This window comes from Echiichthys vipera (genome assembly GCF_963691815.1).
Source record: "Echiichthys vipera genome assembly, chromosome: 17".
Classification (NCBI taxonomy): Eukaryota; Metazoa; Chordata; class Actinopteri; order Perciformes; family Trachinidae; genus Echiichthys; species Echiichthys vipera.
This window is the reverse complement of record NC_139842.1, coordinates 16,241,231-16,266,276: the sequence shown is the minus strand read 5'-3', so window position 1 is coordinate 16,266,276 and position 25,046 is coordinate 16,241,231. Positions and strand designations below refer to the sequence as shown.

Genomic DNA, 25,046 nt, shown 5'->3' with positions numbered 1-25,046 from the left:
ATTAATGAAAAATACATTTTGAAAAAGTTCTTCAATTCTTTGAAATAGAAAAGGAATTTATCAAAGGTGTTTTCTTATGATACATCTTGTCCATAAAAGTTGGTCAAAGCACGCAAGATATTTACTTTTGGGATGAACACATATCCTTTGTGTTAGATGAGAAGATCATACATACCCAAATATTGATAAATATAAAGCTCTATAGCCAGCAGTCGACTAACGTAGCTTAGCATATAAACTGGAAACGGCTAGCCTGGCTACTGTATGTCCAAGGGTACGGAAATCCACTTATAACGCTAACTTATAAGCACACGCACGCACACAACTTCCTGTTGTGAAATTATTTAATTAAATCATTTTGCAAGTCAAGTGCAAACATCAAACTGGCATTTATTGTAAAGCTATTTTCACCAAGAGGTAATTATGTATTATAATACATTTGCTGTACAGGTAGCTTCATAAATGATGACTGAAAATGCTTCTCATTTAACCACTAGTGCTTCATTATTAAACGACGTACAGTACACTTTAATCTTTTGTTGACCCCTAAAATTCTCTGTTTTCGCATCATCTGGCTTTGACGAAACTGTTTTTGCAACATATTCGGGGTATAGTTATTAGATCCTCTTTTTTGCCCTGCAGAGGCTTGAGATCTATGACTAAGACATGCAGGGGAGTCATTTCAAAACCATGGCCATTTAATTTTAGTGATGATTCTTTTTATGGTATTGCTGTTACGGGGCTCTTGTGGCTCTCAGCTCTGCAAGGCTTACTGATTTGTATATTTTGTACAAAGTGTGATCCCAAAAATAAAGGCTGATTAACTCTGAACTGACCAGACCAAAAGGTGAAAGATAAATTGCACCCCCCGCGGCATAAGTCGGACTCGGGCAGTAATAGAACACACCTTCTGCTGAGGACAAGTATAATTATGTTAAAAGAACAATGGGGCTGATTATGCAGCTGATTAGACAAAAAGAATCCCATGGGCCAACTGTATTTCTAGAAACATGATGATGAATATGGTCCCACAGCGGAAACAAAATGTATTTTGACTGTCTTATTACAACGCTCTTGCTCTTTGTGTCTGTTGTGGCAGTGAAAGATCATGACGACGCTGTTGGACCTGAAGAGTAGTGTGCTCAGGCAGGTTCAGAGGAGCCAGTCGCTGAGGAGCCGAAGGGAGCCGCCACCTACCGCCGGCAGCCCCCTCACACACTCTCCTGACCCCTTACCTCGCAGGTGAGTCACTGGAGTGCAAACATACACACTACTGCAAATACTGTGAATGCTGGTTTGTTTGATGTTTTCTCATGGATGTGGCATTCGTGGAATAAAGTTGTTTTTTTTACTGGGGGTGCTGTCATTCAGAGTTTAACTGAGAAAAAATGTATTGATGCTGATTGAATTGAATTGCAATCCTTCCGGGCACACCGAGTGGCAGAAGTTTTGCCTGAACTTATAATATTAAAAAGAAGCTTGTGATGCTTTTCCTTTTAGATTGCCAACCACTGTATTGCTGTCGGACAATGATTGTTGGTACAGATGAAACAGTATGAATGGTTATCACGATTATCAGTATTATTGCGGTATTGTTAAAATATGCGGCGGGAAAAGGTTAAAAACAGCTTTATATTGATAACTACAAGTAAAATTACCAGAGCCCACAGCAGGTTTTTTTTTATCTGTTACTCATTTGTGGTCCACTGGCTGTCCAACTTGAGCCACAGGTTATTTCTTGTCAACAGAATGTTTTAATGTGTTTGACATTTATTCCAGAGTTGTGTATTGCTGTGAGCAAGCGATGCACAAGCTGCCGCTCCCCCAAGGACACATCAACTACACTATTACATGCACAGTCAGGCTCTGAGACGATCAGAAATGCTGCTTTCTTCTGCATCAGTTAACACCATATGGTTCTGATGCGCACACGTCCTTCAACATATAGAATGAACCGTTAGTACAGCACGCTGCTACTCTTGCTTGAGTAGACATCTCGCTGCATCATAAATCAGGAGAGCAAATCGCCTTGTGTTGTAGTTTATGTATGGATGTGTTTTGTGTTTGAATTTAACATTAATGAAAGTTACAGGTACATTGCAAGGCAATATGACCAAAATCTTTCATCCTGACATAAGTAATTTCATATATTGATTGAGATATACTGTATTTATCTGGATTTAGCACGTTTTCTGGTAATTCAATAAATAACTAGTATATATGAAATCACCACATGGTAAAGCCTCATTTTATATACTGTGTATATTAAACATTTCACAAATGGGTATTTTCTAATTTTATCAAGAACATTAATGCAAAATGGACAAAAAGGATCAGAGTGAAAACTGTCATCCAAATGAAATAATGACATTGCTTCCTTACGTTCCAATCTTGCTCATTGCTTTAACGATATAAAAGCCAATAATAAAAGCTATAATAACATTATATGGCTTCCCCGTGTGACTTGCTAACTTATGTGTTTCATATGTAAATAACCATAAATAGAGAACTAAATAGATTAAACGTTGTATATCATTGAGATGGCACATAAACCTGACTCATCAGACAGTCTGAGAAGCCTTCACTGGAAACTGCGGAAAAGGACAGGCACTTTCAAAACAAACCTGACGGGGGATTAGATGAACCATTTCACTATTACGAGCTGTCAAAGTCTCTCAGGAGAAGAGCGAAAACAAAGATTTTGTTTTGAACATAGACTGTATAAAAAATGGACGTAGCATACCCACCGAGGTCCGTTCTCTGAACTGGATTGAATCGGACTCGTCTATGGGAGTACCCGTCTTGTCAGACTTTGACTCAGCCTCATTTCCCCTTACCAAAAAAGTGCATTGATGTAACGTTGGGGCGAGGGAGATACGTCCATCTGTCTGACGTATACCTGAGGAGAAGTAAGGGTCAGCGGTTAGCTGTCACTCGAGGACACGCCCCTAATTATTCATAAACTTTAACCTCCGACAAACTAAAAACTAGCCAGGCACAAGAAAATTCACCCCCCTCAGTGTTGTCATGGAGATATGACCTAAACATACAGACTAGAATGTTTTGTTTGTACCAGGCCTTAAATAGTTTTAATTACGCTATGAAACGGCCTGTTTAACATGGGGGACAATGAGAAATCGCTCTACTATGAAACCTGCCCCTAGTGGCCACTGGTCGAACTGCATGGTGGTCACTATGGTGGTGGCTTGGTTTTGAACTAACAGTTGTCTCTCTGTGTCGTCATCAACCCCCTCGTACTCCCCCCAGTAGCGCCTCACAGGATGCTGAATGGTCGGATCACCGTGGCTCTGAACACAAACGCATTACTCTGAACCTGACAAGATGGATTATCGTGTGATATGTGATCTGGCGATTTGCGCATGATCTTGTGATATCACCAGCTGATATGCAGGGTTAATGGTACATTGGACTACATGAAGTCAATCAAAAGAAAATGAGTGATGATGATTTAGGTAATTGAGTAATAATTTCAATAACATTTCAAAATCACCAAATATTTGACAGTTGCACCTTCCTACATGTAAGGATCTTTTTGCTTTCCCTCATCTTAAATTCTAGTAAATTGAATATCTTTGAGTTTTGGACTGTTGATCAGACATTACCGAGCCTCATGCTGTCATTGAACAGTCAAAATGTCAGCTGTCCCAAAATCATATTTTAGAAAAAATAATTCAGTTTTTCAAGTACAGCATCTTCAAGGTTTCTCTTATGATATTGTGTAATGTGTTGATTAATGTCATGTTATCCGTGGCTTGACAGCGCTGTGATCTTGGGCGTGAATAAACAGGAGCATAGTGGATTTTGTAACCTGGTTATGATCTTGTCTGATCTCTGTTAAGGTGTATTCCTTTTCCTTTTTTCCCAATTGAAGGTTTTTTTCCCAGAGTTGTTCTGCCTCATAGCAATAAATGAAGTGGCACAGGTAAAACCAGTCATCTTGTTTTTTTTCAGTCTTGTTTTGATGCTTCATCTGAAGCCAAAAGTAATAGTATGAACCTGAGGTTTCTATAGCAACCTAATACAGGCTGCTGCCCCCATGTTAACTTATACTTGTACTGACGACCATGTCTATTTTTAACGTGGAAGATAACCTAAGATGCCTTCTTGAACACTGAAAATTTTTGGATTTGAAAGACTAATAAGTGACAATTTTTCATGTGCGTTATTTAATGCATATTCTTGATTCTTTTTTTTTTCTTCAGTTTTATCTATTTAGCATGTTTTATTTTATTCTTAACACAATTTAATTAAAATCTGCTGCAGGAGGGTCCTATATGTGTTCTTCAATAAAGTGTGATTTGTCAGTATCTCACCTTTTTGTCATTTCCCATGCCAGCTCCCTGGTGTTACATCCTTCCCGCTGAGTCTCAGCCGTGCACATACCCTGAGCGCTCATCATTAGAGACAGGCTGTTGATCTTTGTTATCCATTCAGACTGCTGCTGACCTGCCTGCACTCGCGCTTTAATTGAGAATTTGTAAATGAGGCTGGGTAGACTTGGGCTGCTACGTCTACAGTTGTTGACCCAGTCATTCAGTTGGCCATCAGAGCTGAGCTCTCAGAGCAGATAGCAGCATGTTTGAGGTGAACTTTTTTATTCAGTTAGAGCAAATTATATTTTCGCCTTTTATGTGAGCTGGTTCTGTGAAAATGCACAAGACACTGTCACTGGGTGTTAAACAGCATAAAGCCCAAGAGATTTTTGGTTTATTATTGTTCTTTTAAATCTCTGTCAACCTCGATGGACTTCATATTTCACACTTGACTTTACTGTGAATTGTGAGCTCGCTGCGGTGTCCTTAATGGATTTGACTCCTCAGTGACACTGTACTGAGGCTCTCATTTTTTAATTAATGCAGAATAACCCAATCAATTCAGAATGACATTAAAGGAAAACCCTAATGTGCAGGCAATGAAGTTATTAAATATAGCCGCAAGTGGTTCATACCCTTTCTTGGTCAACAGAAGAAAGCATCTCAACTGCCAAAATTAAAGCAGCAGTGAGACAGTTTTGGGCTTCACACAGCTGAGCAAAGTCAAGTTAAGCTTGTTTAAGTCTGTTTAATGAAGGAGTGAGACTAATCACATACTTTTTTAATCATGACAATGTATGCAGCATTTCAATAATTGCACACACTCAAAAGCCCTACCTTTTGCTCCCTCCAGATGTGAACTAAACTTGGTGTGTACGTTCAGGACGCAGTGCAGTATTCCAAATGTGGTGCCAAAACAGTCAAAATCCAAAAAGGAGAGTTCACATCCCTGTTTTTTTCACATCATGCAAATTAGCAAAAAGTCCATTATGTTGGCCTTTATTGTCCAAGAGGCATTTTTGTACAGCACACTGAGTTGTAGATGTGTTTCAAATGTCAAGGGGGTGAAAGTTAAAGGGGAATGTTGTTATTTTTCAACCTGGATCCTATTTACCTGTGTAATTCTGTTTGTGACCTTTTTGGACACTGTGAACCGGGCTGCAATCAAACAGGGAAATAGCGACAGACAATAAACTGTATATCCAGTAGAAGTCCTTGATTTTGCCGCTGACAGGCTCAGACTTGTATTACAGTTAGAGGAGTGATTTTCCTTTAGCTCAGCAATACTTAAGCGGATACTACACTATATTGTCCAAAATATATAATATAAGGAACATAAGACATACCCAAGTTAAAAAAATAATTTCACTCCAGGCTCATGTTCTGTCAGTCAGCAGTTCAAGAGGCTTGAGTTATTGAATGGAGAGATTCTGCGATTGTATCTCCACATTACATTCTTAAGCAAATATGTAATTAGTGTAAAACAAACAGTCTTGTGTGTTTATTGAGTGGTGATCCTTGTCATGGAGATCCTCTGTTATGATATGAGCCACTGGCTGATATTATGCACTGACAACCATGATGAATCCCATTTTAAAATCTGCTTATTTTTATTTGAATGCATACAGACGTCAAGTTGCCTTTCATGCTGCACACAACAGTGATGTCTGCAATATTAATTACTATGTATGCAGTGCCATATTATGTTGATGTTGGAAGTGAAGGGTTGCTGTCACCCTCACACTCCCGATTAGTCACGTTTAAACACATATTCTCGCAGATGGAAGAAGTTCAGTGTTCATGTTTTTATTTGTTTCCCTTCAGATTTACTCTCCAGATAAGACAACAAAATTGAATGAATTCTGAAAACAAATTAGGATTAAATGACAGTAAAAAAAATGCACTGTTTCCTAGCAACATCAAATCAGTTTGTTATTTTCTGTGTGTGTGTGTGTGTGTGTGTGTACAAAAAAGGTTGAAAGGTATCAGCGTCATGTTTTCTTTAGATTCATCAAATAGGATTGACTGGATTTGCTCTATTTGGGCATTCTTTTTGCACATAAACACATTGCATCAAAGCACTGACAAAAGATCCCAGACTGTCTGGTCAAATCCTCAAGCTGATGGACAAAAAATGGGACATATTTTTGAATGAAAAGAGGTCCTGGACGATTGAAGATGGATGTTGAGGGAGTTGAGTGTCTCTTAACACAAGTATTCCAATCAAATGAAGCTTATTTGTACTTTATCTGCAAATGAAAACAAAGCCTCCCATGTCTTGTCAGCAGAACAGGCTTCGCTTGTGGAGCCATTCACAGATTGTAGACTCGGCTTGTGGCTTCAAGCTTTCAAACACTGACTATGGGGTTTCAGATCAGAATAGCAGCTCAGGTTTTGATCAGCATTTGGCAACATCTAAATCTAAAAAAAACAGCCATTGGGGCTGAAAAGTGAAGGCTTATCTTTGTTGCAAAGTTGTTTTAATGCTAACAATCAAAGGTTAAACTCCATCCTTTTGTGACAAAACAGGGACTGCAGAGTAGACCTGAAACAGTTACAGAGATTAAAGAGAGTCTAGATTAGGTGATTAGAATCAACCAGCAATCATGCTGATTATTAAAGTCATGTATGTAGGTTAAAATACCCAAAAGTCACTGCAAGATTTTGTGATATCTTTTGGTTTTGGACTGTTATTCAGGCAAAACAAGCAATCTGAAAGATGTCAACTTGGGCTCTGCAATGGTTTGATCAGCATTTTGTAGTTTTCTGATATTTTATATATATATATTTTTTATATATATTTTAATTATTAATCAAAAGAGTCAAGAAAATAATTGTCAGATCAAAGGTTAATGAAGATAATCTGTAATTGCTGCCTTTACTAAAAATCCTGACTGATTAAGAAACTGTGATGTGGTCTAATTTTTATTCAAAATAGGAGAGAGAATATTTTATATTAAGGCTGACATTGATAAAAGATTTCAGCTGTTTTACCTGAGAACATCCACCTTTGAAGTTGACACCAGTTGAAACCTGACCAACTCTCTCAGCATGAATGCCATTAGAGCTCATCAATACCTCAGGGGTTTGCCATCCGCTCCCCCACCATGGCGAGAGTCAGTGGGTGATGGGATGGGCTGCAACACGCCTGCTGTGGTGTGATGATGCTAATAAAGGAGCGTGACTGGGCCTCTGTGGATGGCTCATATGTATAATGTGATGGGGTTTTGCTCTGAGAGACGACAAAGAAAACAGAAGCTGGGAGCTGAAGGGAGTTAGGTTTGGCTGATCCCGACAGCTCTGCTGCCCTAGTGATCTCCATACTGGCAGGGAGGAAGATGCCCGGCATGAGATTTGGGAGGGCTGGAAAGTCAGGGTGAAAGTGGTGGTGGGGGGGATTTCCCAAGGTATTTAGCCAGCTACTCCCTCCCTGAATGTGTCTGTATCACCATGACAACTGGGGCAGGCGGGAGTCCGGGGATTCACTCACACCTGGAGGACACAGAACACATCATTTGCATTTTGCACACAGCCCTGCTCATCATAGTAGATTAACATGGTTCATGCAGAGTGCAGACATTTTGGATTCCTAAGAGCTTTGGTTCAAACTAGCTTTCCTTCTTATTGCATGAAAAAAGGAGTCGTTTGATTCTAATGTGGAGCTGAACTGCAGTCAATGGAGTCCACTAGGCCTAGTTCGACATCAAAAGGGAAAAGATCATCTTTATTGACAGCACTTGTCCAAAGTGTCAGTAAACAAGATGCAGTGTGATCCCGCCAATGTAATAACCATACAGAAATATTACACTGATGAGATTATGTATCTGTTTACCATAAGGGCTACAACGGGCATTGCACTTTTTTATTTTTCTCATAAACAAACATATTTTCCAAATATTTCATCTATATTTAGAGATAATTTGTCAGTCTGCTTCCTCTTCTTGGCAGGATTTCCGAGGAGAGCTTGGAGTTCTTTGAGCGTGTGAATGCCATCCTTCAGAAGCAGGAGAACATGCTGCGGGCTGCCCAGGCTGAGGTAACCCCCACCCAACTCCCACCTTTCCATCTGTTACACCCTTGAAACACATTTGTATAGCGAGTAGGCCTCATTCAGTGCTGTCATTCAGGGCCGTGTGACGTGTATAGACAGAAGGGCCGAGTTGAGTTGGGTGCTCAGAAGACTGGAAGCTCAGCTGTGACAAGCTGCTGCCAATGCTAATAAGGCAATGATGCTGTATTTATATATTTGCTCAGAGCAAGTGAATGTATTCAAAGGGTCATCGAAATATAAGTAAGATCCACATAACATTTTCTATGTTTTCCATATTGTAAACGTCCAGCCTCAGATGTTGGTTTGGTACACTATTGATAAAATGGCTATAGGCAGTAGTGGTTGAAAGAACTCTACTCCACTACCCTTCAGGAAAATACTGAACTTTTTTCAATACATTTGGCAGCTGTAGTTATCAGTTACTTTTCAGTTTCATATTTTACATAAAATCGTATGAAAGCCTTTATAATACAATACATTGCAAAGATCCCTTTACAAGGGAGACCTGGCCAAGACAGCAGCAGTAAAAAAAATCAGACAACAAATATTAAGAAAAATAAAAATGCAAAAACATACTTATTTAAAACACTTGCATACAGAGATCCTGGACTCCAGAGTACTACACTACCTATACCTATAATATATTGAAATTCACACACTTTTGCGTCACCTTATGCACGCAGATTTCCCCCCAAAGATGCTTGTCTAAGCGCGGATTAAAAAGTGAGAACACAGCGCCACTTTTGCGTTTCCTTTCTAAATCGCCTTCGTCTAAACAGTGCCTAAGAAACACTGCACTCTGTTGATTGGTGCATATGTGGAGCAGTGAAGAATCAAAAGGGTTTTCCGCTCGTTTCTCAGCACGTCCAGAGCTTCCATCCCACATCCAAGAAATGTTGGATGAAATGTATAAACCAAAAAAGGGTTAACCCTTTATCTTGTTACCCTTTGACGGAGGCCCAACACTAAATTAGAAACTACTCGACTTGAACAAAAGTCAAACAAAAAAGGAAGCATTTTGAACCGTTTCTGACCCCTCACAGTGCCAAAGAGGGGCCTGCACAGTGCCGCCGCCCCAGGAGCTTGTGGACCAGGCCTTTATCCCTGACAGAATCAGAAGAACAGAGGTGCGTCAGCTTATCTTTTCTGTTTTCATCTAATTTTTGCAGGGATTACATTTTAAGAGTCACAATAACAACCCTCCCTGGTTTTGATGTGCAGCAGAGGAGAAAGCATGAAGGCAAAGGAACAGAAGCTTTTAATTTTAATTTTTGAAGTGTTGTTATTAAGCGGAGTGTGTTTTCATGTAGCTGGACCTGCTTTATGAGGAGGCTGTGTACACTGTGGTCAACCGGGTGGGAGTGCCTGCACCTGAACATGTCAGAAGTGACGAAGAGCTGTTTGGTTACCTTCTTAAGGTATCTATGTGTTTATATATCTATCTATTCTATATATCGATCTATCTCAGAAAAACAGAATCTATTTTCTGAGCTTTATTAAATCTCTGTTAATAACACTGCTGCTAGACTCATAGAGGGTGTTATTGTTGTGAGTAGGCTGTAAGAATCTGAGCAGACGCTCGTGGCTCAAACATGATTAAACATCAAAGTCGAGTCACACTGTGTACTGACATACAACAGCTGTGATATTACATCCATTCAAATAAAATCGTGCTCAGGATTGTAGCGTCTTATGTCTGGAGTGGTCATCTTTTCTCAAGTTGAGTTGTGTTCCTAGTTTGAGTGCTGTTGTAGTGGATAGGAGTGCATTTTGAATTGTATCAAGAGAGTGTTTCTAGAATGACACCCAGGCAGAATCATTATTTAGTCAATTTTGAGATTTTGGGTTATTTTCCTTCCTTATCATGTCTTCAGACTAGTGGAAAGAAAACATCCAAAATTCACGTTTAGGTGTTTATTTTACTGCACTTTGTAAATGTGTGTCTGTAGATTTTTTTCCAAAATTCAATGCCTCATTTACATAGGCCATTTTTTAAGGCTGTCGCCAGTATTTTCTCATTTATGGAGTGATAAAAAGACAGATCCAAAATCCCCTCTGCAAATAACTTTAAATTTTGAACCTGGCTTTATCCAGGGTTCACATTATTGTTCTGGAAATGTATGCAATTGATTGCATATTTCATAAGATAGACCGAGGAAGATTTTTCTATTTTATCTGTAGTATCTCCCCTGCATTAAAAAGTGTTTTTTTTGTAACTCTTGTAACCATTCAAGGCGTTTGATATGGGCGAAGAGGAACATGACATCATTCTCCAAAAAGTTCAAGAATCCAAGGTAAGACACTTCGTACATAAGTCACTTTCCATTCAAATATTGTCATTTGACAGTATCCTTCAGTTGAACTGTGGCAGTGGAAGCTGACATCAGTGTTTTGGAAAATGCCCTAAAAAAGGGGAAAATGTACACTAGTCTGTCAATGTTGACTTTTTGACATAATATTATTTCACTGTTGGCTATACAACAAATAATTGGATGTTGAGGTTTTTATTTGCCAATAAAATTGTTTTTGTCCAGTAAATTTCAAACAAATGTGAAAAGTAGCTTGATTTAAACAGGCCAAGAACATCAACTGTTTCTAACATTTATTTTTATATAACGAATAAAAGTGGACCTAGAATACAACCCTGTGGCACACCTTTTGTTTAAAAAAAAATGTAATCCAAAATTTTACAGCATGCATCTTGTTGTTGATGGCAATCAATCCACCTGAGTCCTGCAGATCGCAAGCCGGCTCATACTGCTCTTTCACTGGTTACCATAGCGCAGTAGAATTTCTCAATGAGTGAGAAAATGTAGATGTTCTTCCAGTTCCTCTTTAGAGTTTTTTTTTTAACTTTTAATGTGGGAAATGTTGTTATCAGAGTGAAAATATTTAGCCATTAAACTGACCTCCAATGGGAAAATTGTTTTCTACCTTGAGACAAAGCCGGCATTTAAGATTGCAGCCACTGATTCTTCACATTCTTACTCTACAATGCATGCTGACACTTATTAACTCTAGAGTCACCCATCACGCCGGCGAAAGGGTCATGTTAAAAAAAAAAACTTGTAATGTACTCATGAACAGACATGAACATTTCTTTTTTTTTTTTTTTTTTTTTTTACAGCGAGCTAGTTTTTCCTTGAGAGTTTCTGTCATGAAAGCAAGGAGCCTGATGGCCAAGGATGCAAATGGTGAGACATCTTAAGCACAAGATAACAATTTACTTTCTCTTTGAAATAAAATGGTTCTGTGAAATATCTTAATGTATCTTAATATCTATCTATATACATATCTGCGCAGATTTGACCAGCAGTAATGTTACAATGCATGATGGGTAGAATTCCGTCCAACCTGCTTGTGCCTTTTGTGGTGTTAAGACGATACTTATTGTTTGGTTCATGAAAACTGTCACTCTTCAGTAGCTGAATACATTATAGTTAAGCGTAACATTTTCGGATACTATAAAATCTGAATGGGGAGCCCCATGTTCAGATTGAGTCTGACATACATCATTAGTGTGAATATCTTGTATGCATACCTTATTCTTTTCATCTCTCCATGTATGTACAGAATGCATGTTATTTTGAACAGCTGCATAATGTGAAGCTGCTGATATTTCTTTAATATGAGATGGGAATGAGGTTAGGGTGAATATGCATGGCATTTCCGTGAAAGAAATTATATGCAAGTACAGTATGCATATAATGCACAATATACATTATGTGTCCTTACACACATACAACATCACAGCAACCACTTCAAGGGCAGTATAATACCTATTCATAAGATGAATAAAAAGGAGTCTCAAGATCTGTTAAGGATTTGACTTCCTGTTTTTTTCCAGCAAAAATGGCTGCAGGTTTTTGTCACTACTGCCTGCCACAGCTGACTACCGGTGCTACTTCCCACGTGAAGTGCTATTCATGTCAAATAAGCCCATCGTCAACCATCGCACTCCTTACACTGATGAGCATGACAACACGACACTGATTGTAATCACAAATGAGACCAAAGCCTTCCCTCTTCTTACTGCTGCAGTTTCATCAGGGTGATATTAACAGTTTGCTGTGTGTGTGTGTATGTGTGTGATAACCTTTTCTATGTGTCACCCCGCGGCCCGCCAGGGTACAGCGACCCCTACTGCATGCTGGGAATCCTGCTGGGCCAGAGCCCACGGGAGACGGAGGAGAAGAAGGAGAGAAAGTTCAGCTTTAGAAAGAGAAAGGAGAAGCTGGAGAAACGCTCCAGCATCAAAGAGGTGTTACCTGCCAGGTGTATCCAGGTGACTGAGGTCAAGCCCGAGACTCTCAACCCAGTGTGGGACGAGCACTTTGTGTTGTGAGTACAGCAGTTTAACCTTTTAGCAGAGTTGAACATTGTGATATGTGTGACATGCCTAATTCATGGTTCTATTTGTTTCACATTAAAGTTGTTAGTGCAGCACAGTGTCATCTTTGTGAAATGATCACTATGGAGTCATGGAGGTGACCACTTAATTCATGATGTTCCTATATTCTGATTGTTTTTTTCACAGTGAAATAGATGATGTCCACAATGACCTCTTGCATCTTGACATATGGTAAGATTAGTACACCGTAACACCTTGAATACCTTGAATGTCACCATGCCAGAGGAAGATTTTCGTAATGATTTTCATTATACTAGATGTAGTTTAATAAGTTCAATTTTCTTTTATGTCAGAAGTATTGAGTATTTTTCTTGCACAGAAACAAAATAAATACCTACAGTATATTGTATGTTTTAGTAAAGTTTTTTATTTTTATTTGTTGTCTATTCTTTGTCATTCTTTTTATATACCACTTATTATTAATAATTTATTTCTATTTATTTTTACTATTGCTGTCTTTGTGCAGCTGTAACAACTGAATTTCCAACCAGAATGACAAATGTCTTTAGCTGTGGCAAAGCCATTTGAAATCAATAACTTCCTGTTCCCATTTACAGGTACTTTCTATACTTCTATTTTGGGTTTCCACTACGACATGTTTAAATGCTTTAATGTTCAAAAACAAACACAAACTAGAAAACTGTAAGTCATGTCGCATAACAGATTGGTCGAAGAGTCATTGTTTGACAGAAATGTTTCTCACCTCTGGTCAAAGCTCAGTTGAGAGCTCACTCTTGAAAAGTCAAGTAGGCTGATACTTTTCTCTAGTGGGACTAGATTGGGGATGTCCTTCACATCTCATTTCCAATCATTGTTGTGCACAAATAATGAAGCATGTTCTTACAGGAAATGATCAGGAGATGATGAGGTTGTAATAACTTCTGAAATCTCTTTTCTTCAGGGATCATGACGATGACGTTTCTGTTGCTGAGGCCTGCAAAAAGCTCAATGAAGTCAGTGGACTTCGAGGAATGGGCAGGTAGAAGAAACTTTGTTGTGTAACTCAGCTGTCTTAGTTGCATCTTTTGTAAGAAATGCTGGCTTTTCCTTTAGTTGTGTATTTGTAGTAGTAATGTGGCCTGAAGTGGGACTGAATCACACATTGCTACTTGTGCACAATTATTCCAGTCGGTAGCAATTTTATTCATCCAGTTAGCATTGTGGGTCGTTGATAGATGAATCACTCAAACTTTTGAATTTGAAATTGAATGTCATTTCAATTTGAATTAAGCCAGAAGTTTGAGTTTTTGAATGAATAAGTCTTTAAAAATGAAATGAACTACATATTTTGAAAAATAGTGACAAAAACTTGCTTCTTAATTTTAGGGGATCATTTGGTATTTGTCCTTTTAACGAAAAAAAGGCAACTGATATACAGGGAAACTCAGTGTCAGTGCTGTGCACACAGAGGGACAGAAGTATCACAATCCTATGGTGGAAAATGTGCAATTTCCATTTGAACAAAAATCTGAGTAATAGCCAACTTTTGTCGGAAAAAACCCATTCAGCAGATGCTCTAATTTTAAGTCACAGTAGATAAAAGCATTAGCGACATGCCTAAAAATAAAAGTTATTAGATCAGAGCTCTCACAGTATTGAAAAATAAATTATTCCCTTTTTTCCTTGCACTCTGCTTTTTCTTATCAGGTATTTTAAGCAGATAGCAAAGTCTGTGCGTTCCAATGGGTCTGCATCATCAGGCTCCGAGGAGAACGCTGATGACTTCCTCGGATGCATCAACATCCCTTTGAATGTGAGTAAAGAACACACTCGCAGTAGTCAGTAGCGTCGGCGTGTGACAAAGAAAACCACAAAACGACAGTGTGACACATTTTAAACAGAAGTATGGCAGTGGCAATAATCTGGTTGGTTTGCTTATTGCAGGAGATCCCAATTGTGGGCTATGACACCTGGTTTAAGCTGGAGCCTCGTTCAAGTACGTCTAAAGTTCAGGGAGAATGTCACCTTATACTGAAGCTCTTCACCAGCCAGGTCTGTATATTCAGATTACAGTATGCTACTCTTCTTGCATGCATGTGTAGGGTATGGAGAATTATAACTTTTAATACTTTTTTGTCTTTCAGAGAGACACAGCTTTGTCTAAGAAAGACTCAAATATCTTCATTCACAAGAAACTGCTGAGTCAGATTGTGGAGTATGAGCACACTCATGTCAAGGTGAGTTTCATGCAGATATTTATTCAACCCAACCTCTGTTCTAAAGACAAAAACTTGCCCCCCTTTTTTGAGAGGGGTGAGGTTGGGCGACAGGGCATGTTCAGGGGAAGATAGCAGGTCAACAGTAGATGCCACATATAAATTATATACATCATCTGAAAGCTGAACAGAACCTGAAGATTTATTTGAGTTGCAGCTCAGCACTGTGTCTGCAAACATGTAATAAACATTGTGTTTTGGTCAGGCGCCTATTCAGTGTTTACATTTTTTTGTGTAAGGGCCTAGAACATTATGATGTGAGCTTATGATTCCCATTCTCATGCTTCATTCAGATATATTCAAATACTCCATTTTGGAATAGGCAAAAATAACACATTTGTACTGCATGAGAAAAAACTGCTTGTCTGGGATTATTATGAAGTGGGCATGTCTATAAAAAAAGAGAATTGTGGGTACCCATGGAACCCATTTTCATTCAGATATCTTGAGGTCAGATGTCAAGTTACCCTTTTTCTCTCTCCAAAATGTAGCCTTAATTTGGAGTGTTATTTAGTCCAATTTGCAGCAAGCCAGCATGTCATGGTTGGTATTATCTAGTTTCAGGAGACATACACATATTTACTATAGCTTCAAAACTGAGTCCACTACAGTTCGTTTGTTTTTTGTAAAGTTTAGATTTTGCACAAGCAAATTCTTCTTGAACTGGCAATGATAATCTACCATCTATTATTCTAGAGAGAGCCATACAACTGGAACGGGCAGGTTTGTCCTCCCGCATGGACTATACTAACTCACCATGCTGTGCAAACTGATCTCTCACCTCTTCAGCAGGCCATTATGTGAGTATTAATGGACGAATGCATTTCATCAAATCAATATGAAAGCTTAAGCACCATGTAAAAAGTGCATGTTTTGTTTTTTAACGCAGCCGCTGGCAGTGCTACAGCGGCCACCATCGGACCCAGAGGGTGTGCTACTCCCTGCTGCTGCGCCTCCTGAGGACCATCGATGCAGAGTGGGACCCAGTCGCTGTGCGGGGAGACCTGGTAGGTTATTAGCCACCAGCCTCTCAGTAGGAAAACAACCTTTCATCATCTGAAAACAGTCACATCATTAGTTCAGCTCTTCACTGACATGCATCAAGGTTTTTGGTTCAACCAAAAATGTCTCACAGCCAGTTTACTTGAAGCTATAACAGAGAGCCCTTCCTGTGTCCAGGAGAGGCAGCTTTCAGACAGCTTCAGGCTGTACACAGAGCACTGCCTGTGCCTGATGAAGAACATGCGTCAGGTTTTCCCCTGCACCAGCGCCGCTGCCATTACACGCTACGAGCTCATGCTGAGGTAAAGTCACACTGCCATCACATCACATCAAACACTCGCCTGTGCTGCCATACCTGCTACACGTTGGACCTCTCACCCCAACAGACACGGAGGGACTTCAACCTGTCAGTCATACTCTGTGGAGGAAGCACTGTCGGGTGCCCTACTCAAACAGAAATATCTTAATCATTGCTCATTACTTACATACATACTGGTGTTAGGGCCATACTGTCATGAAAACCTGAAAGCATTACCTTTTTAAAACATGAATGTGCTCAGGAAATGAAAGAGTATATATTTAGATATACGTTTTGATATTGCTTTTGGAACTATTGTCTTGAGGAAATCAGCAAATCATAAGCATTCATCCTTTAGAGAACATGAATATCCCCAGTGAGTTTCATGGAAATCCAGGCATTGATTTTAGACACATTGTCATCAACCAATGTGTTGGCCATTTGTTGGAATTTTGACCAGAAATCTAACATTTCCATAAAATCATGAGAAACAATCCATGGAAGATTGTGTATACCTGTGTTTAATTTGATAGCAATCCATTCAGTATTGCAGAGATATTCTGCTCTGAATCAAAGTATTGGGCATTTCAACTTAACTTTGAGTTACCATTGCATGAAAGAAGGAAGTTAGAGCAAGGCAATGCACCAAATTAGGGATTCTGTTTTACGTTCAGCAATCCAGTAAAATCAGCTAATTATTGAAGTTTATGTTGCCGTGTCAGACTAATTTGGAGGAGACTGTTTTTTATAGAAACTTCACCAGTAAGAAGTCCAGCTCTGCCCAGCGCCTCGAGGGAGATCTTTTCTACACCTCTCAAAAACACACACACACACACACACACACAGAATGACTTACCTAACTGTTCAAGTTTCATCTCTCCTCTCCTGCAGAGTACAAGCAGGATCCTGCATACAATTAGAATGGAAATGATTTTGTGAGATTGCGATGTTTTGATATTTCATATTCTAAGAATATGATTTGAAACCAGCATTTATGTGACCTAAAAGCAGTCTTGTATTGTAATTGGCTTTTTCCTGTTTGTGAATGCTAGGGGGATTGGCTACATGCAAAACATGCGGGCGTTTAAGACTGTGTGTCCTCTTCGAAATGAACTACATTTGGACATCACTACTGCTGCCAAGGTAACAATGAACTTGGGATAAAAACCAAAGCATTTGTTTTTCAATGGGGTCTTAAAGGTACTCTTTGGAGTAGTTGACCACTAGAGGGGCTGTACTGTAGAAAAGTGGCTTCATTAGCAGGTCTATGAATATGTTTGTATGGCATGAAAGCAGCATGAAGGACACGCATGTATATCATTAAAAACAGGGGTGACATAATGTGCAATTCTGTCAACAACAATAATGTACTATACAGGACACCCTTAATTTACTCATTTAGTCTGCTTATTTGTGTCATTATTTCAACAGAAAGGAACTGTGGAGTGGTACGAGAGCTTAATTGCAAGATATAAACCAGGAGACGGGGTAAGCTTATACCAGAGGTGCTTACAAGTCATTTTTTGTGTCAAGTCTTTGAGGGGCAAATACAAGTCAAGTCTTGAGTATTTGGTCACAAGTCCAAATCAAGTCTTATAGCTATGTCTAATGAATTCAAAGCATGTACTGTATCATCACTCTGTTTTGCGTTAGCATACAGTATCAGCATTGATTAGTTGTTTGGTATATATTCACTTTAAACAGGGTTTTGCAAAGATGCATAGGGTTGGACCTGACGATAAGGAAGGGAATGACATTCAGCTTGTCAGATTTCCTTGATGTAAATAAATGCGGTAAAAATCTAATAATCAAAAAATGAAATGAAGATTGTTCACAAGTCCCAGATCTCAAGGATGAGTCAAGTCAAGTCACTGTGTGCGCGGCTCATCTCCAAGTCGCCATCTCTGGCTTATATTGATTTAATACAAGCATGATTTCATTGAGTTGATATCCATGATGTTCATTTTGTATTGGCGACATAGACTCTGGAGGAGCAGCTGAAGAAGCTGGTTCAGGTGGTTGATGCCGTGTGTGCAGATGTACAGAGAGCCCAGAACATCTACAACAAACTCTTCTACAGGTGAATATAAGCCCTGTACATCTCATCAAGAAAAAACAAAAATAGAATAAGCTACCTGGCACAGAAACAGGATTAGTAGGATTAGATTAGATTAGTTATTGTTTGACTGATGCCATTTCATCATTTGTTTGTCCTCACAGTGCAGTGAAAGTAGATTTCTTGAGCATATCATACAGGCAGTTGGAGAAACAGGTATGTCTTTGATGTGAAAAGTCCTTGTAACAAGTCTCCTAAAGCTTTTTGTGAGTCATGCAGTGTCATTGTTGCTGACTTTGACAGAGGTACTTGAACACACTTAAATCATTTCATCCTTCAGGTCGGCGATGATGTAAACGTAGTGATGGAGCGAGTCTGTGGGACTCTGGAGCAGGAGAGCTCCAGACTGACTCAGACAATGGGAGAGACCATCTTTGAGCTCTTCATGTCCTTGAAAATCCTCAAAGGCTTTCGGGAGTTTCTTCCTCTCAAGTTGGTTATCAGTCCCATTCTCATAACAGTTCATACAGCAGCATAAAGGGCTCTGACTGGTCGTTATTTGTCTGAAATGTCAGCAAGGTGATAAGAGCTCAACCTTTTCTCCTGCTTTGAATTGATTTAAAAGGACCTGTGTTCTTCTCTAACAGGGATGCTAAAATGTTGGCCTTGACGGGCTTTCATAACTGGTTCAAGTCCTCGATTCATAAGTGGCTGCAGATCGTTCATGACAGATCCTGTGACAGAATCCGTAAAGCAGTGGAAACAGACAAGGTAAGAGGCTTCTGCCGTTGAAATACACTAAAATGTAGTTGTAAGCAGATATGGGGCCACTTTATAAGTTTATTGTTAAATATCTAATATATGTAAAAGATATCCTTGGTCATTAATTGCTTACTACAGTTATAAAGTGTGTAATAAAGCATGTATTTATACATTCATTGACCAGATTACAGATACAGATACTTTTTAGGTAGAATTATTTGTAATATCCCAATGTTTTTATTTATATAAAAAAGACAATTGTTTTAATTATATTTATTTGTTTGCTTAAAACAATTCTACAGCATGTTGTAAATTATTTATTAAGAAAAAGCTTTTCTTAACTGTTAATACAGGCGATTAAACCGGTAAGTAAATGCTTTAAACACCTCCGTGGCATTTTATTAAGTATGTATTAATATTATCTGTGTTATTAGGCATTCATCGACTCTTTACACATCAGTTACGGGTGCTTTGTAGAAGGAATTAGATTTGTTGGCAAATACATTAATAAATACTCAAAAAATAGTCTTTATAGCTGCTTACAGCTACATATTGATGTGTTATTGTGTTATAAAGCATGCTTTACCTGTTAACATAATCCTAAGAATGCTAAATAAGGGGTTGGAGTAAAATATCATTACATATGCCTAAAAAACGTGTTCCCCGAATGTTATATCTTGTGTTGTTATGTGTTTTTTTGAGCAGCTTGAGCCTGTGCATCAGGCCAAACACAGCTCCTCAGCAGTGGAGGTGACAACATGCTTCAGCCAGGTACGGGAGATGTGGCTCCAGCTCGCCTGGCCAGACTCTGCGGGGGCATTCATCTTTGTGACTCGTTTGACAGATGTGAGTGCTGCTTTCTGTGTTGCCACACTCATGTGCGCACATCCCGCACACATAAAAACATGACTCTGAGCAGACATGTGTATTAATAACAGATTTTACTCGTCTCAATAAAAAAAAAGAAACTGAGAATTTCACATTAACAGTAGGACTGTTTTTTTCTTTCTGTCACAGAATTACTGCAGTGAGGCTGTGTGCTACTCAGAGATGATAACACGTAAGATTGAGAGGAACCAGCTGGGGCGAGACCACAAGAGCTTCACAGTGCAGGTAACGCCTGTAGCGAGAAAGAACTGGGGGAGGGCACACATGCCGTGGGAAGTAAATGTCAGCAAGTGTTCTCCCTGGCAACACAAAGGGCTCAGCAGGAGCTCAGAAATGTTTACACACACAAAAAAGCAGTTGCCTCTTGTCGTCGTCAAATCATTTACACTCGCACCCCGTCCCCCTACTTCTCTGTAGCCCTGCTTCTTTTCCCTTCTTTATTTCTCCACCTCCACCCTCTTTTTCTCCTCTTCTGCTCCTCCTCGCTTTCTGCTAGCTGTGCATCGCCCTGAACAACACGGAGCATGTGCGTGTTTTCCTGGGTCACCTGCCCGGTGACCTGGATTGGCAAGGGCTGGAGCGGGCCATGGAGGAGTCCTGTGGAGTAGAGGGGAAGGAGCAGGTTTACAAGGCTCTCAATGGGCAGCTGTTCAACATGGACCTGGACCTACAGAGAGAAGCCAAACGTCTCATCACACTGCTCACCGACAAGGTGCGGTTAGTGCTCAAAGCATGAATACCTGCAGATCAATAATAGTTGATAGCATGAAACCTGGTACACATATATAGCAATGTGTCTCTCTCAGTGAAAACAAGGTAACTCCATTTGACAGGGTGAGGTTTCTACCGGCAGTCACTTAATGAATTATGTTCAAAAAACACTGTGAAAATAGGATAAAAATGCATGCTCATCACTAAAAACAAGAGGTGTGATAATGGATGTATGTTGGCATTCCATTTGGTCATAATGGGAGTCAAACTTCCAGTAATGTGAGTCTTCTCGTATGGCTGCTGTTATGAAGTGCAGAGGACAAAATACAAAACACTGTACATCAAAACGTTTTGAAAAATTGTTACTTTTTGTGTCTGTAGAAATGCATAATGCGCATACTTGTATACACATGCACCTACATGCACATGTATGAGAGAATATTTTTGTGCAGATGCTGCCAGAGCTGCGGAGGTACATCCAGCACATTAGCCTGTCTCCAGATTCCATCAACAATGACGAGGTAAGGCCTTGTAGTGGTGGTTCTCTTCAGCGTTCCTTCTGGTATCAGATATGTTTGCGGCCCCAGTACATATGTAATGTATGTTAATGTGACACTCTTCCAGGCTGTGTCCCCTCTAATGAAATACTTACAAGACACTATGGTCATCCTCACTGAAAACCTTGTGAAGGAGAACCTGACAAGGTAATTACCTTCTCCTCCTTGCTCCTCACTATTTACATGACTTCATTTGTTTTCTGTTTGACGGGAACAATGCTAATTAATTTCAATACAAATCGTGGCACATTCTGCCTAATTGCTCATTTCTGTCTGGTGTACCTGTGCAGCTGATGATAAAAGTTTTTTAATTAAACATTTGGTACAAAATTATAAAGCGTAAACAAGACAGAATTCACAACATAAACTCACAGCTCACGTAGCATGTAAAGCCAAAATAGTCAAAGCACATCCATACAGAACAAGTTAAGCAAACAAACCATTAAAGCCACTATGGCACTTCCCAGGTAATGACATCACAACCACATAGAAGTTCTTACGGCTCGTTTAAAGGCACAGTTTCTGAACGTGTTAATGGGCATTTTTCATTTCCACAGTATTTATATTGCACTCGACCTGCTTTATATTAAAAAATACACATAGATACCAATTTTTTTACAGTCTGGGACCTTTGATATTGAAGCATGATTTGATGAGCCTGCTTGAAATGTGCACCATTTTAGCATACTGTAGGACTCCAGTCCAGTCTGTTGCCCTTTTTTGCATACAAATAACACTGCCTCATCAGCATACATTTGACTTGTAAACCAGGATGAATGTCAGCACACCAGAAATTGACTCTTGTTGAACCTCATAATAGACGTCAAGTAGCATAATCGCTGTTTCATCTAAACAAGATTTCATTTATTTGATAGTACCAAGTGGAAACCGTGACAGCTCAGCAAATAAGATGTTGTAATTGTGTGAGCCTTGCCATAATAATAATACCCCTCAGACATGTTTTGTGTTACAACTTATCATTATCAAGCGATTATCTGTGAAAACATACAGGTTTTGTTTTTGGAAGAGCTGGTAAACACAAACGTGTGGGTGTCTCATTGTTTCTGTTGCCTTGTAGAGTTCTCCAAAGCATGTGGGAGCTTCTCCTGCGGATGATCCTGGATGCAGTCGCAGAAAACAGGGGTGTTCAAGTGGAGTTCTACAACCGCTTTCAGTACACAGTGGAGGTCAGGGGATTACTGCATTTCATTACACTTTTATAGTTATCTCCAGTCTGGCATAGTTTGACTAAGAGGAATAGTCTGCTTCGAAAGACATGTGTCAGCTCTGCAGATAATCATCACGACTGTTACCATCATCCTTTTAATTAGCTCTCTAGCCCATTAGCATAGCATATATTAGATATTTATTGGGTCCCTAGGCAGTCATTCAGCACCAAAGTGAGTTATCTCATGAATGACAATGTGGAAGCTATTGGATATTCTAATGCCAATTTAACCAGCTGGCAGGGGATGTGACAGATTTTCATGTTCAGTCATGGTATGCTATACAACAGGGCTGAGTTTGGAGTTTGGCAGACATGTCTTGGTTTTGCCTGCCATGCTGTTTGTGTGAACATGTCTCTCTACTATGCTGAGACTTCCTTCTGTCAAAATTAGGGGGAGGAATGTGACTCCTAGCTTGTGAGTTTTTTTTTTTTACTTGAATGCTTTAGACCCTGTTGCAGTTCTTCCATGTCAAGGGAGAGGGCCTTTCCCTGGAAGACATGAAGAGTGGAGACTACAAGGTAGGACTTATTGCAATTTTTTTTGTTCATAATTTATGTCCTCTAACCTAAGGGGTTATTTATCTTTTTCCATTTCTTACTGTGCTGCTTTAGGTCCTGGAAGAGGAGCTCAAGCTGAATAAATGTTCCTCCTTTGAGCTGATTGAACAGTACTATCTGGAGAAGATTTCCCAACAGGTGTGTATCAACTAAGCAGACTGACACTTTCATTTTAGCCCTTAGATGTACATAGGTATATTGACTGGACAGCACGACACTCTGCCCTCTGTTGTTTCACCTCTTATTGGAAATCTGCGTTCTCCTGGACTCTTGAAAAACTAGATGCTGTAAGGTGATATATGCTTTCAATAATCCCCCCACCTTGTTTCTGCAGGGGGAAAGTCAAACTGAGCTTTTACATCCTATTATGAAATCATTTTAATGTTATATCACTTTTAGATGCTGATTTATAATAATCTTCGGTGATTTAAAACCTTTTTGCAGAAAACACTCAAACATACCCGTTATGGGCGCATCAGTGTCAAGTGCTACTATGATGCTCCGGAGCAGAGACTGACGGTGGAGATTCTGCATGCTGCAGATATCATGGCACTGGATGCTAACGGTAAAACTGTAACAGTCAAAATAAAATTCAGGTTGTTGTTTGAAAGTTGAGCTTTTACTCACTTGTCCTGGTCCTCCTCAGGTCTGAGTGACCCTTTTGTCATAGTGGAGCTCTGTCCTCACCACCTTTTCCCTATTGCCAAGAGTCAACGTACACAAGTGAAGCTTAAGACCCTGCACCCAGTATTCGACGAACTCTTTTACTTGTGAGGACTGTTTTCCTTCCTCTTCCTGTTTGTGCATGCATACCCTGAATGCAGCCTGATTTGTTCTTGTATCTTCCAGCCACGTCAGTCCGGAACAGTACAGACACAGGTTTGCCTGTTTGACCTTCACTGTGATGGACTATGACTGGCTTTCCACTAACGACTTCGCTGGTGAGGCTGTGGCTCCTCTCAGCGACTTCTGCTGGCCAGGGAGACCAAACGCCTCAGCTGCCGGCAAAAGCGTCCAGCCTGTCATTCTCCACCTGTCTCGCAGTAAACCCAGTGGTACATATAGCTCCTGGCTGTATCAAGTTCTCTGTTTTACACAAACATAATATTGGCTTCTTGTGCGACCTGAGGGGGTTGGTCTGGGTTTCCAATTACTTCTCCAATACAACATGAAAAGCCATTCAATCTTGAGATATTTGTGTCAGGTGTCGGATCTACTCTCATCTGTTTGCTCTCCCCTCCAGATAAGCCAATCATGAGGATGCTGGACGCTCGCATCGGAGACAGGGAGGCTCAGGAGTTTGTCCGCAGGCTGAAGGAGATTGAGAAGTCAATGGAGGAGGAGTAAAAGCTGTCAGCGCTGCATGTGTTGGTGTTTTCTGACCACGTCTTGCGACATGTGCTTTTGTACTGGTACGATGTTTACAATATTTGAATTTTTTTCAATGTTATTGTTTGTTCAGTAATTATACCAAAATGAAAAGAAAAAAAGGAATACAGTGAAGCTTATCGCTGTTTTATAGCTGGGAGATGAACATCCTGTCACTGTGCAACCCTATGCTGTCTCAGTTAAACTATATTTTAGAATTGAATAGTCGATCCTAAATGTTATTAGTCTATATTTTTTGTAATGAGGTAATTGTTATCTTTGTTGTATGATCTTTGATATAATAGATTTCAGAACTATTTTGTGGAAGTAGCTTATGTATCCAATAGTATTCAGTCAAAGTATAAATCTATACCTCAGATATGCTCATTAGCTTCAGGGGAGTTTAACTGGTATCGAGACTTTTCATTATCCATGGACATTATGGAAGTAAATTGAATGAAAGCCTATTTAGGATATTAAAGCTTGAACCCACATTACTTTCCTGATCATACAGTGGCTTAATAACAAACAACTATTTATAGAAATGCAGAAATCATGACAGACTTCGTGGAGACACATATTGCTTTGGGGGATTGCACATTCTAT

General features: G+C 39.6%; 1 protein-coding gene across 1 annotated transcript; it reads left to right on the top strand.

The window, feature by feature from the left end:
- Nucleotides 1–1,108: 1,108 nt before the first annotated feature.
- Nucleotides 1,109–24,419, top strand: baiap3 (BAI1 associated protein 3; the record flags this gene model as incomplete). Its single annotated transcript, XM_083931978.1, has 33 exons — nucleotides 1,109–1,242; nucleotides 8,283–8,370; nucleotides 9,429–9,512; nucleotides 9,696–9,803; nucleotides 10,620–10,679; nucleotides 11,513–11,579; nucleotides 12,513–12,726; nucleotides 12,923–12,967; nucleotides 13,698–13,775; nucleotides 14,444–14,549; nucleotides 14,681–14,788; nucleotides 14,881–14,973; nucleotides 15,709–15,812; nucleotides 15,902–16,019; nucleotides 16,192–16,316; nucleotides 17,365–17,455; nucleotides 17,744–17,800; nucleotides 18,295–18,392; nucleotides 18,533–18,584; nucleotides 18,709–18,860; nucleotides 19,016–19,139; nucleotides 19,836–19,976; nucleotides 20,148–20,243; nucleotides 20,515–20,730; nucleotides 21,182–21,250; nucleotides 21,354–21,433; nucleotides 22,365–22,473; nucleotides 22,962–23,033; nucleotides 23,127–23,210; nucleotides 23,517–23,637; nucleotides 23,719–23,842; nucleotides 23,922–24,127; nucleotides 24,316–24,419. The coding sequence occupies 33 exons, from the start codon at nucleotides 1,109–1,111 to the stop codon at nucleotides 24,417–24,419; spliced, it is 3,528 nt and encodes a 1,175-aa protein (XP_083788104.1).
- Between the last annotated feature and the right edge of the window lie 627 nt (nucleotides 24,420–25,046).